The 14,234-nt window shown below is 46.4% G+C and overlaps 1 protein-coding gene across 1 annotated transcript in view; it reads right to left on the bottom strand.

Moving 5' to 3' along the window:
- Nucleotides 1–843: 843 nt before the first annotated feature.
- Nucleotides 844–14,234, bottom strand: part of LOC108803197 (spectrin beta chain, non-erythrocytic 5-like) — a gene marked incomplete at both ends in the record, with an annotated part of 44,798 nt that continues 31,407 nt past the window's right edge. Inside the window, 8 exons of the mRNA XM_018575036.1 lie at nucleotides 844–969; nucleotides 1,063–1,178; nucleotides 2,411–2,480; nucleotides 2,946–3,031; nucleotides 4,249–4,340; nucleotides 4,902–4,988; nucleotides 5,123–5,200; nucleotides 13,294–13,605. Of these exons, the coding sequence (XP_018430538.1) occupies nucleotides 844–969; nucleotides 1,063–1,178; nucleotides 2,411–2,480; nucleotides 2,946–3,031; nucleotides 4,249–4,340; nucleotides 4,902–4,988; nucleotides 5,123–5,200; nucleotides 13,294–13,605 (967 nt within the window). The remainder of the gene's footprint in view (nucleotides 970–1,062; nucleotides 1,179–2,410; nucleotides 2,481–2,945; nucleotides 3,032–4,248; nucleotides 4,341–4,901; nucleotides 4,989–5,122; nucleotides 5,201–13,293; nucleotides 13,606–14,234) is intronic.

Raw genomic sequence — 14,234 nt, 5'->3', positions numbered from 1 at the left:
TCCTCTCTCACTCTCCTATCCTTACTTTTTCATGCTTCTATCTTTTCTACCTCTCTCGCTGTCCTGTCCTTTTCACTATTTCTACGTCTCTATCACTTTACTTTCTCTCTCACTCTTCTATCCTCCCCATCTCTTCTTCACTACTTTCTTTCTCACTTTTCTCACTCTTTCACTTTCCTGTCCTTCTCACTCTTCCTTTCTCTCACTCTTCTATCCTCCTTTCTTCACATTTTTACTTTTACTTTACTTAACTCTCTCTTTTTTTCTTCTAACTTTTCTTCTTCTCTTACTCTTCTCTCTATTGCTTTCCATGCGTTCTTTCCCCTTGTTTTCCATCTTCCCTCTCTCTTTCTTCTTCCCGTACTTTCATACTCCCTTCCTCACATTCCTCCCATTTTTACACTTGAATGCTTATTTCCTCCCTTCCTCACTCCTCCTTCCATCCTCCTAGTTACCGGCACAGAGAGGAAGAGGAAATCTGAGGCGTGGACAGATTTGGCTGCAGATACACGACAAGGGAAGTGTTTATTCTTTGGGATTTACAGTTTGGCCTTCAGTTCAGTGTAATGGGGTGTTTGTTGTAGATTTTCAGGTCTTATACATTCTGATACATTTACTAAAGGAGTAAAGACTGTTCATGGAGCTTAGTAGGTAAGGCAAAGCTGTGTTCACCTCAATCAACCAATCATACTAACATTGACTTTGCTAAGTCTCGTGCTTTAGTAAAACAACCCAACCGCGCTCTCAATCGTTTCCTTTGGGTCCCATCACTTTTCTCGGCACCTCAGAGCCCGGCGCTACCCTGCGACCAACACTAACGAAGTGCGTCTGCTGCGGTCTCACCTGAGCTGAAGGAGCGAGAGCGCCTCCTGCTGGCTGTCAGACTCACATCGAACTCTGAATCGGCAAACTTCGGAATGTTGTCTGGTACCCGAGACCTCACCTGACGAGTGTCAGCTCTGCAGCCGCCTGTAGACAGAGGAGGAGGAGTGGAGGGTTTATAGGTGACTTGTCCTGATGAATCCGCTGGTTGTCTGGCCAGATGTCGGCATGTCTACTCACCAGCCGACACACCAAATGGCTCCGGATGTGGCTCGGACCGATGCTCCGCTGGGTCTCTGCCTCGTACTGGTACCGGCTGGCCCAGGTCTGCTGTACAGGAATTCAGCGGGCGGCCTCTGAGTGCAGAAATACAGAGATACGTATTATGAATGCGGCACATCAGTGATCAGTGAATGTTTTCTTAACAAGAGCCCAAATGTGATATCTGGCGACCTGGCGCCATAATGATCACACAGCTGATAATGTATATTATATCTACATGGTCAGAAATGGGCACATCACTCAATCCTGATGGTTCTGGCAATGTCACTGCTCAGGTTCACCAATGCTTCTGCAGATGTCACCCATTTATAAAGAATGGACACCACATTTTTTTTCCAATGGAAATGTCAATGATAATTCACCACAACGCTGACATAATCTATTATTTTCAGTGGCAAGAGGAAAAACTGGTGAAGTGCCAAGGAAGGGGAAAACAACAACAAGCATGTGCAAAAGCTCCGCCCCCGAGGACTCTTCTCAATTAATCTTTCTATCACTTTTTTAGCACTTTTCATGATGAGCTTTTACCACATGGAAGACTGAGGCTGGATCACACCTCTGCATTGTGGTTATGTGCGGCAACACACAAGTCATGAAACTATTTGTTCTGAATGCCACCCCAATGCACATCCTCAACACCCCAAAATGGACCCGCATTTTATTGGGAGCCATCTTTGCAATAAAGGAGAACTATGAGGTGAGTAAAAGTCACCCATCCTCATAGTTCGAGCCGACGTGTGACAATGAAACAGATCGGGAAGTGAGCTCGCTCGCTCACTTCTCTATCTATCCCCGCAGAGAGAGGTGACTGTCAGTCACGGCTTCCAGCAGGGATTCCCCCCGTCCCCTCTCCGATCCTCCAGTGCTGAGTGGAGGAAAGGAGGGGGCGGGTACAGCTGGCTCTGCCTCTAGATAGGCAGAGCCAGCTGTCACTCACGCAACTGGGCGGATCTCTACAGTAATGTCGGGATCCATCCTGGCTGCGGCGGTCTCAGTATACCGCAAGCTGTAGCCCGCTATATACTGAGCTTTGGGTGACGGGAGGACGCTAGTTTATGTCCTCCCGTGACCATTAGCAGAACTATGGGGAACAACACTGACCCCATAGTTCTCTTTAAAGGGTGTGTCAGGTAATCAAAAAATCTGTAGGTGCATCAAAAGCTGTGGTAACACCTCAATGCATGTCAACACATGACAACGCACCACAGAGGTGTAAATCCGGCCTTAGGCAACGTGCGATGGACATTAAAAAACAATTTCTGATCTGTAATTTCGGTATTTCTCCTTCATCATAACATGAGCTCACCGAGATGCGAGATGTGGAGAGCGGTCAAACCCCAGTGGCGGTTCTCGGAGTGGATCTGTGTCTTCAATGCCTGCAGATCAAAAGGCAATACAGTGATCTACTGACCTCCACACCCTGCTCCATCTATACCACCATTTAATGATCCATCCCACCTACACCTGAGATCTCATTGGTTGGCGGATACCAGAGAGATAAACCACCTTATGGCCCCCCATTTTTCTTGAGTGGCCACTACAAGGATTTCCCACCAATCCTGATGGACTTTTCATTTTGTATATTATGGAGAATGTAACATGAGTGGCTGGAACACCCCAAAGTGGGCAAAACAGATGGTGAAATCCCAAGAGATATGAAGTGCCATCAGATATTTCAGATAACCAGACTCCACCTCCAAGTGAAATATCGCCTTGGGTGGCCTGATCATCACACAGTCCAGTAGCCTTTCACTATGTCATTCAATCATCTCTATCCCAGCTTGTCCATCATTCACCCCCTGCGTAGTGTTATATAAGGCGCCTACGTCGCGGGCCCTCACCTGAATTGTGGCGGAGTTTGCACATCCACTCCTGGAGCAGCTCACAAGTCGGGGCCCGGAAGAGGTACTCAGACCCGTCCCTTAATCTGCAGAAAAAAACACACAATTATAGGGCAGAAATGGTGAACAACGTAAGGGGCGGAGTTATCTGACAGTGCTGGGGAGGGCGGAGCAGGCTGGAAGCTTTTTACTCTTTGCACACAGTTGATGGTGTGTTGGTGAGCTGAGAAGAGGAGCTGCGGGGTGTGTGTGCTGCTGAGAGGGCTTGCAAGGCTCCCTGCAGCTCAAGTAATATGCAACCACCTCATCGTGCTCTGCAGACTCTTGATTGGTGGACGGTGCAGTCCACTAATTGCTCTGCATTTCAATCAGGCAACAGCCAATGCAATCACAGAACATGATTGGTGTCTGAGGAGGTGGAGCCTGTACCAAAGAGCACCATTCATTATTCACATCTGGGCAATTGGAAGCTTGTTGGAGCTGCCCCAAACTTCTCAAGTGTATGGCCAGTTCAAGGATGAGGGCAGATCTTATACTGGTGATACAACTGGAGCTTTCCATCAGAACTCAGAACCAAACTCAGAACTCCAATCAGAACCACAGCAATCTGCCAATCACAGTTCAAGCATCCAAATAGCGACATTTGTGTGTAAATTGATCAAATGTGTCTTTCTGTGGTCACTGTGGCAACTTTGAGAGATTTCCATCCATATTCAGTGTCCCTGGTTTGGCGATTGGAAACTGATGGAAAGCTTCACAATTGGCCTTAACATTTGCTGGTGTGCGGCCGCCATTAGGGACAGGTGACTCCCTGGAGGCTGCATATGATGGTGCCCCATGCCTACAAGAGCCATGCCGGGCTCCCGGGGACCAGCTCTGCTGTCATAGATTGATGTTTCCCAATACACAACCTTCAGAAAATTCCGGATCCATTCCCAACAATGGAGGAACTGAGTTTTACCATCTAGCTGAATGAGCTTCTTCCAGTACACAGACCAGTGCATACTACACCAAAGCATGCTGCCGCAATGTATGTTATGACATACTGCAATGTATGTTACTGCAATGTATGGAATGTTACCGCAATACATGTCACTGCAAAGCACGGACAGCAATGTATGTTATTCCAATGGATGTTACTGCAAAGCGTGTGGCCGTGTGTGCTTTTGTGAATGACCCCCCACACACTGATTTCCCAAAGCTCTATAATTTTGCTTTCTCTATCTGCTCACCAAGAATGAGCCTGATATTATTTACCCAAATTGAAATAAATGACAGAAATGTGACCCGACATTTCACTGACCTCAGCCGGAAGCAGTTGCTCCTCTTAGTGTAGTCTAATTCTGGGGTACAGAGCGCGCCTGTGAGGTCCAGGGGGGGCGCAGAAACCGGGCTCTGTCAGGAGACACAGAAGGCGAGTTACCATTATGCATTTCAGTTCTCTTCAGCCATCGGCAGATTTCTCCATCTAAGCACTCTATGGACATTGCTGCAAGTTGTCTCTTGACAAGTGAATCACAAGCCACAAATTGTCTCTGTGATTAGGTTTCTTGGCTGCCTTATGAGGGTCTGAAGTTCTCAAAGGAACAGCTTGCAACTTTGTACAGAGGCAGCTTAGCCATAAGCAGAAGAAACAACACAAAGCAAGAATAATAAACCCTCCACTTTACGATGGGCTTGGTTTTAAATGGGATGGATGGGTTGATTCTACAGAACCATGTACTGTAACATAAGGAAACGAGAGGAGAGAGAAAAAAAAATAGTAGGACATGAGAGAAGGAGCGTGGGACAGTGGCTGCAGAACATTGGTCCAACAGTAGGGGGTCCCATCAGGGCCACACAGTGGTCAGATTTCAGATTTTGACCAGTGTGAGAGAATAAAAAGAGGGACAGTCGTTGTTTAATGGTAAGAATTTCATGTGTGTAAGGTTATAGGAGAGGTGGTCAGTCACTTACCTTGGTGGAATGTTTGCGGTCATGGTAGAAGCAGAGGGTTCTCCTCACCAGCACAGTGTAAAACACCCCCCAGGTGCGGGAAGAGGCCTGCGGGCGGGAAGACACAGTATTACACAGAGTTCTCTTCCACGTATTGTCTCTCGGTGTGTTTTCTTTAGCAGGAGGTATTAGCTGTCGTACTTTTGTCTGAACATTGCCCCCCCCCCCCGTGTATCACTAACCTTCCTTCCCCCTGACTGCAGGATGTGCTTCTTCTCCAGGGAACCTTCCATCAGCTGATAGTCCAACTTCCGGGTCACCTTCAAAACACACAGAGAGCCTTATTAATCTTCTCCAACCACCAGAGTGGATCCACCTAAAAACATATTGTGCCATGGAAATATATCTGACGTGGGCTTTGCATTGCCCTGAAGACAGCCGAGCCATATATGCCATTAAGGACCAGCTCCTCTCCATAAATATGGGAGTCTATAAAGCACATGTGTCAAACTCAAGGCCCAGGGGCCGAATCCGGCCCAGCAGGCCATTTCCTAGACTTCTACTTTCAGATCTAGGTATTAAGTTATTACTAAAACCAGTGATAATGGAATGCAGAGGCAATTATGATAAAGATTAGATACATTTATATAGTCTTACAGATACCTTTGAGGGCAACCATAATGTTGATGCGGCCCACGATTAAATTGAGTTTGACACCCCCTGCTATAAAGGGTCACAGAGTTTGGTCAGATTATGTACCACTGCCGCATAGAGCGCCACACGACTTCATCATCCTCACCTATCCCTCACCCTTCACAACCTTAGCCAGCCTTTATTGGGTTCCTGTTACATCAGTAGTAGAGTGTTAGCCATTGATCAATCCAGAAAGTTTAAGGTTTGAGCCCCCAGTCTCTCCTGCCCCCCAACCAACCCATCCCCTTCATATCTTAGAGTTGCATTACCATTGACATATGTTGCTTTAAAGAAAACCCAATTGTTTTGAATGGGCTGACACCACAACACAGTAAAAACCGGACATGAAGCAAAGAGCGGGCCCCTCAGTGCATTGGGGTGCCATTCTGAATGAATACATAACTGTTATTATTAAAGAAACCTAATGTATTGTCTTGGACATTTAATAAATACTAAAGGGTTCATCTGATCTTTATACTTCCTGGGTTCCTATTACATACAAGTCCCATTGTGGGGCCCTGGATAGATGGGCCTGGAGCCAATGAATGTTTTGTCCCTATAAAACGGCCCTGGGATAGGAACATGAAACTCAACCTCTTGACCATTCAAGCAATGAACAATGTTCTAGTGTTTTCACATTGTCTTATGTATCTCTCATCATCTTCTCCTACGTATTCCTCTCTGGTCATGGAGCCACCCAGGATAATAAACAGAGGAGCTCCGTCATAAACACAGAGAACCCATCTCACCATGTTTATGGACGTCTCCATTCCCTCAGGCTTATTCTTCAGAGCATGGGGCTCTTGCTCTAACGTTTGCCGACTTTTGTCTCCTTGGTGACTCTCGGTGAGGTTAGCGGTAGACACCGCTATTTCTTCTTGGCCCGGGTTGCATCCTTCCCCTTGCTCCTTCTCCCTCCCTGAGCTTGAAGATAAGACCATTGAGGTGGGCAATGTAAATGTGGCCACCAACATGTTTGGCTCTGACCTCATGACTACTTGGCCACTTGGTACATTGTGATTTTGGGTCTCTCGCTTTGCTTTAGTTATTTGGTCTCCTCTGGTTGCTTTCAACGATATGACGTGAGGTTTCTGGACGGGGTTCTCTAGTTGCCCCTGCTTAGCATTATTCCAGATGTCCTCCAGCTCCTTATCATCATGTTCTAGAAACTCCTGATCAGGGTGGAGAACTTCGGGGAATGAACGAGAAGCAGCCTTAATATTACTCCTCTTTTTGGGTGGGTGGTTGGTTGAACTATAAGGCTCATTTATAGGGCTGGGTTTGGCATCATGTGATCTGATAAACTCCACATAGGAAGAATTATATTTGGAATGTTCAGGATTCATGTCATTGTCAGTGAAGGGCTTTGCACAATCTGCGGCTTTCTCAGAGATGGATGAGGCGACAGTACCAAATCCATTGTGAGGTTTGGAGAGCTGGTTGTCCTCTCTATAGCTGGATGTACCTACATTCTGCGGTTCACCCAACTTTGAGTCTGCTCTTTGTCCATCCCACTCAGATTCCAGGTGATGGAGGACGCCAATGGGTGAAAGTCTATCTATCTGGAAGCTGATAAAGTCATCACTTAGCTTTTCTAGGTCCCGTGATTGTGAACTGTCTGCCAGCTTTCCATAGCCGTGTATGTTTTGCCTGCAATATCCAGAGCTGGTTGCCAATGCTTCAATCCATGACTTTGTACACAATGACTGCAATGGATTTCGGGTTTCTTGGAGGTCATCATCCTCTTCGTTTGGCTCTGCAGGTCCTGTACTTTTCATATCATCTGTTCCTCCAGAATCATCCAAAATAGGACAGGGTCCATTGTCTTCAACAGATACAATTCGAAGGGACTCCTGAAGGTTGTCCGTCAAACGAGTTTCCTTGGAGAGATCCAGAACCAAGACAGAACCCAAGGTCAGGTGAGGACACGGGACCTGAGAGATCAGTTTGGTACAATTAGGACTTTGCACTTCAGTTTGCTTTATATCTGTCCTGGAGACAGTACATTCAGCATCAATCTCCTTCGTCAACGGGTTTTTGACATAATTTAGAAACTTGCCGAAGTCGGGTTGTGGGGTGACCCTGTCAAGTTTGGGGGGCCAGGTGGAGGTTTCATATTTGGTGCTCTCTTGGGTGTTGGGTTTCTTCTCAGAGTACAGGTCCATGATCCCTTGCACGGTACACCTTTGAGCTTTTTCTTTTCTCTTGAGGCTCCTGAAAAGTAAACTGGATCTATTCTTCGAGTCATTTGGAGATAGAAAAGTGAATTGTTCAGATGACCGATTTTTTTTTGACGGTCTCGGCAGTGTCAAGCTTTGGCATGTATCTGGTCCTTCACTGTCCTTTGCATTCAAGTACGTGCTGACCTGTGAACGGACAAAGTGATGAGTAAGACTCAGGGGAGAATGACGGATGAGGATCACTGACAGATAGTGAATCATGAGACGAGAGAGAGGGCGAGAAAGAGAGGGAGAGAGAGGAAAGGAAGGGGGAGAGAGAGAGAGCGAGAAAGAGAGGGAGAGAGAGAGGGAGGGAGAGAGAGGAAAGGAAGGGGGAGAGAGAGAGGGGAAAGGAAGGGGGAGAGAGGAGAGAGAGCGAGAGAGAGCGAGAGAGGAAAGGAAGGGGGAGAGAGGAGAGAGACCGAGAGGAGAGAGAGAGAGAGAAAGAGGAAAGGAAGGGGGAGAGAGAGAGAGAAAGAGGAAAGGAAGGGGGAGAGAGAGAGAGAAGAAAGGAAGGGGGAGAGAGAGAGAGGAAAGGAAGGGGGAGAGAAAGAGAGAGGAAAGGAAGGGGAGAGAGCGAGGAGCGAGAGAAAAGAGATGGGAGGAGAGAGAGAGTGATGGGGAGAGAGAAATGGGAGAGGGAGATGGGAAGAGAGATTGAATGAAGGAGAGAGAGAGAGGGGGGAATTAATGAATGAATAATGAAGCAGACAAGGGAGAGAGAGAATGAATGAAGAATGAAGGAGAGATAATGAATGAAGGAGAGAGAGAGAGAGGGGGGGAATTAATGAATGAATAATGAAGCAGACAGGGGAGAGAGAGAATGAATGAAGAATGAGGGAGAGAGAAAGAATGAATGAATAATGAAGCAGCGAGAGGAGAGAGGGGGAGAGAGAGAGAATGAAGAAATGAATGAAGCAGACAGAGGAGAGAGAGACATGAGACAATGGAAGGGACACGGGGAGAAGAAGAAGGGGAGGATGAGGAAAGAGGAGCTCCAGACATAGATGAGGAATTAATTTTATATAAGGGTAGTGAAGATTCCAGATCAGTAAAGGGTTAAAGCACAACTCTGGGTTAAAAGCTAAATATGCTGCTGGACCACAAATATGTCAATTTGTAATTCTGTTCAGCCAGCTTTCTGATCCAGGCACCCCTACCAGATGATGGTACAGCGAAGTCCTGGGCCTTCCTGTAGACTTTACTATTCTAGGACCCGGCCCAGCCTGTGATTAGACATTGATGGGCCAGCAGCGCACTGATAAGGTCATCTCCTGGAGTGCTGCTGGGCAGAGGTTTCCAGCAGCCAGATATCAGGTAAATATATATATATATATGTGTGGAAATATATGTTTAAACTGTATGTAAGGTCAACATTTGTATTTTTGGATGGGGCGGTGAAAGGTTAGAACCCCGGTCAGGTTTGTATTGCTGTCTGTGTCCTCGCTGGGGAGATTCACCCTCATCACCGGCCCCGGTGCCCACCGTCTCCAGTACAGAAAGGTCCCTTCGTTAAGAATTGTATGAAGCCTGAAGAAGGGACCCTATGAGTCCAAAAAGTTTGCATCCCTAATAACTTAACCCCTTTGCTACCCGGGTGCTATTGGACAGCTCAGTACACAGAGACAGTGTACCGAGCTGATCCGAGTGGCTGGGTACCATGTGATTGCTGTGGCTGATGACCAATCACAGCGATCACATGCTATTGTGTACATTGTCCCCCCTCTTCCACTTACAATGAAGGAAGGAGAGGAAACAATGGGTCAGCAGCAGCTGTTCACAACTCGGGCAGTGGATTGGTGACCCGCCATATTGTAAGCAGCCTGTGCCAAGGTCCCTCCCAGGGTAAGTGTACCCCAGGATGAGAAATGGTGCTTCGGTGTTGTCATATCAATCATTGTTTCCATCATGTCTGGTGAGGAACGCTGAGATAAGACCAGCTAGCCAAACACAGAGTTCTGAACCGATCAGAGCCGCTCAAGCTTGGACAAAGTTTATCACATTCATATCTAACAACAACAACAACAAAATTCCAACACAACACAACCGCAAATTCCATTTAATAACACACAGGGGTTTGTGTATTCATCCAGCAGAACTGCATATTAATTCATTCACTGTGAGAATGGGGCAAAATGTTCTTAGTGGAAATTATCTTCTGGTCGAATGTTCTTCATCAGGTTCATTCACATAGAACAGAGCAAATGGGGAGAATACCACATTATGGCCACTAGATGGAGCCGAGGAGCATAGTAAATATATACATATTATGGCCACTAGATGGAGCCGAGGAGCACAGGAAATATATACATATTATGGCCACTAGATGGAGCGAGGAGCATAGGAAATATATACATATTATGGCCACAAGCCGAGGAGCATAGGAAATATATACATATTATAGCCACTAGATGGAGCCGAGGAGCATAGGAAATATATACATATTATAGCCACTAGATGGAGCCGAGGAGCACAGGAAATATATACATATTATAGCCACTAGATGGAGCTGAGGAGCATAGGAAATAGATACATATTATGGCCACTAGGTGGAGCTGAGGAGCATAGGAAATATATACATATTATAGCTACTAGATGGAGTCGAGGAGCATAGGAAATATATACATATTATAGCCACTAGATGGAGCCGAGGAGCATAGGAAATATATACATATTATAGCCACTAGATGGAGCTGAGGAGCATAGGAAATAGATACATATTATGGCCACTAGGTGGAGCTGAGGAGCATAGGAAATATATACATATTATGGCCACTAGGTGGAGCTGAGGAGCACAGGAAATATATACATATTATGGCCACTAGGTGGAGCATAGGAAATATATACATATTATGGCCACTAGGTGGAGCTGAGGAGCATAGGAAATACATATTTGATAGAAAGGAGATACAAGGGGGTTATTCATAAAGTTGCAGAAGGCAGCCAAGTGAATAACCCAGCCAAAGTGAAGTGAGCCGAACGCTGTCCAGTGTTCTATCACAGATTGTGACTGCGTTAGAATGTGTGACCGGTCACGTGGTCACACATTCTAACGTAGTCACGCCCATTTTTTTCCGGGGTAAAAATGTGTGACCGGCAAAAGGTGTAGAATTCAAAGCTTTTTCTGCTGTTACCCGACAGATCGGCATCGCAGATGGTATGTGCAGGAGAACCGATGTGCCCTGGAACAGCTGATCGGTCCTGAAATGGCACTTCTATCCGACTCTGTGACTGCGATACAAAGTCGGATAGAAGTGACATTTCAGGATGAAGCCCAAAAATGGGCGTGGCTACATTAGAATGTGCGACCACGTGACCGGTCCCACATTCCACCACCGAAAAAATGGGCGTGATTACGTCACTGGTCACACATTCTAACGCAGTCACAATCTGTGACAGAACACCGGCTATTCCCTTCTGGCTTGTACGGCTGATTTCATGCTCGGCTATTTTGCTTGGTACCTCCGTGGTCGAGCAGAATAGTAAAATAGTGAAAATAGTAAAAAAAAAAAAAAGTAAAAAACCGCAAACACCTTTCTTGGCTGGGACGGTTCAAGTTATGGTTTTGGTTTTTTTTTGTTTGTGTTTTTTTTTGTTTTTTTTCTGCCGTCAAGGTGAACTTGCGGGTTTACCTCCTTGTAATGTATTTGAAAAACTCAATAAACTCAGATTGAACTAAAAAAAAAAAGTAAAAAAAAAAATTAAAAGTGTAAACAAAATAGTGAAATTAAAAAATAAAGATATTTAAAAAAAACAAACAATTGGGCAGAGCTAGCAGTGACAGCTAGCTCCGCCCAACTGTTTCCTATTGGCCGGGACCTGTTAGAGCTGACTCTGCCCAGCTGTCGTTGGGGGGGGGGGGGGGGGGGGGGGGGGTGAAAGGCCGGCCTTCGGCTGACCATTCGCCACTCACTTCGGCTTTCACTTCGGCTCAGTCGGGCTATTGTGAATATCCTGTACAGCAGCCCTTCGATCTGACTGAACCGAGGGGCTTCCGGCGGCTGAAGAGAGCCTAAGCATCAGCCAAAGCTACGACTGGATCCTTCGGCTCCTACGTGAATAACCCCCCAAAATGTCACAATTCTAGAGACCTCTGGAGGGAATGAGCATATACATGTCACCACTGATACTACGGGGAGGACGACGGTTACATTTATATGCTCATTCTCTCCATTGTTCTCTGGAATGATATCTTCCTAATAACATTATTTCCTGTGATCCTCGGCTCCACCTAGTGGCCATAATGATGTATTTTCCTCATGCGCTCTGCTCTGTATAAATGAACCTGATGAAGAACATTCGACCAGAAGAGAATTTACACTGAGAACATTCGTTTTTGCCCCATTCGCACAGCAGCCGGTTAACAGTGAACAGTGAACTGATAATGGCATTCAGTTCAGGGACGAAGTTAAAGGACAAATAATGGCATGCTGTTATGTCACGGCACACACGGCGCACTCCGGATGGCGTTACCTCCGCCGCCACGGGAAGCGATAACCTTTTCTTTCTCTTTAAGCTGTCGAACTTCCCCCCTATTATCCCCTGACAGCGCTTCCAGAAGGACAGAGGGGGTGATGGCTGGTGGGGGGGGAGCAGAAGAGAGAGAGAGAAAATTGATTAGACAGCCGGGAGGCCCCGGAGAGAGAGAGAGACTGGGGGCCCATTTACCGCCTTGCGGTGCATTCACAGGCCGTGCGTTAACGTGCGTTGCATTTGTAATGAAGATCTCCGGAAACGTTTCCACCAACGCGCAGGAAATACCCAACGTTCTACAAATCTGCCATCTTAGGCTCGGCAGCGACATATGATGACATTGTTCTTCTAGAGAGGAAGTCAGGTGAGCGCAGGAAAACGCGTCCCCTCGGCAATTCCACATCATCTAAAAGTATATCTAAAGCCCATAGCTTTGCATGGGGTGGGCCACTCCGGACCGCCAGCTGCGGTGGAACTACAAGTCCCATGAGGCATTGCAAGACACTGACAGCCACAGGCATGACTTCCGCAGACAAATGCATCATGGGATTTGTAGTTAAAGCACAGCTGGGGGGCTGGAGTTGACCGCTCCTGGGGGAGGGGGATACACGGCTCAGTTTTTTTTTTGGCTGTCTGTGGCCTGTTGGGTGAGATTTCCCTTCACTTCCTGTCCTGGAGACACAACAGGATGTAGGGGAAATCCCCTCTATTACTTTTCAGCCCAATGGGACAGGGACGGTGATCCTAATCTTCCCCTGCTACACCAAAATGATAACATTTGACTTTGGGTACACTTTAAAGTTTTGACGCTTTATTAAGTCCCTAAAAATTTCCACATTTCTTCATGGGTGTCGTTAAAATCTCTTCTCCCCCCAGAGAAATGACATGCATGGACCCCCACGGTCATCAAGCATGCTGATACTTGTAGTTCCTCTGCAGACTCAGACCTGCTCCGCCTTGCCAGCATCCAGGACAGGTTCCGTACAAGTATTGCCATTATTCTTATCCACCAATCAAAAGCCTCTTACCATAAGTGTCTCCTCCTCCTCCTCTTGCTCCTCCTCCATTCCCGTTCCCGTTGGTAATACTTTGGGCTCCAGCCACAACGGTCCAAGGGCGCACTTCCCTGGGGCGTCTTCAAGCAGCTCCGCCCCATCCTCATTGTCTGTTCCCCCCGACAACCTGAGCGGCTGCTGGAACAACATGGGGCTCAGCGCCTTCCGCCTGTACCTGCGTCGTGCGGGGCCCCTCGGGGGCGGAGCTGTGGGTGGGGTGTCTTCATCTACTGGGCACTCAAACTTGTCGGATTTGACAGGCCTGTGTGCGGGCTGCGCCTCTTCCTGCGGAACCAACAGACTTCTCTTTATTTCACAATTCTGACTGCCTGGGACTGCGCAAATGTACCAATCACAAGAACATTCTATACTATATAATACCATATATACTATGTGTACACCAGGGACATATAATACCATATACTGTATACTATGTGTACACCAGGGACATATAATACCATATATACTATGTGTACACCAGGGACATATAATACCATATATACTATGTATACACCAGTGACATATAATACCATATACTGTATACTATGTGTTATATATATATATGTATATAACAAGGACAAATACGTCATCGGCTCCCACCATGTGTACCAGACTGCAAGCTCTTCAGGTTAGGAGGCCGCTGTGTAAGTCTAATGTAAATTGTCTGTGATGCCAGTAAAGACCAATAGGATGTCAGCTTGTTTCATCTGCATTAGAATTCGTAAGATGGAATCTGATTGGTGGCTGTGAGCTAGTTCCTCTACACATAAGATAATGCAATAAAAAAACAGGGCTGTTCCTGTGACTTTGGATTGAAATAAATAAATACATAAATATTAACAAACAAAAAAATGTATAAAATAAAATAATATAAATAAAAATAATTAATTATATATATCATGAAAATAGCACTC

Source organism: Nanorana parkeri, unplaced genomic scaffold (assembly GCF_000935625.1).
Source record: "Nanorana parkeri isolate BGI_ZX_2015 unplaced genomic scaffold, ASM93562v1 scaffold3487, whole genome shotgun sequence".
Lineage (NCBI taxonomy): Eukaryota > Metazoa > Chordata > Amphibia > Anura > Dicroglossidae > Nanorana > Nanorana parkeri.
Note: the sequence above shows the minus strand (reverse complement) of the source record. Positions and strands in the feature narration are given on the sequence as shown.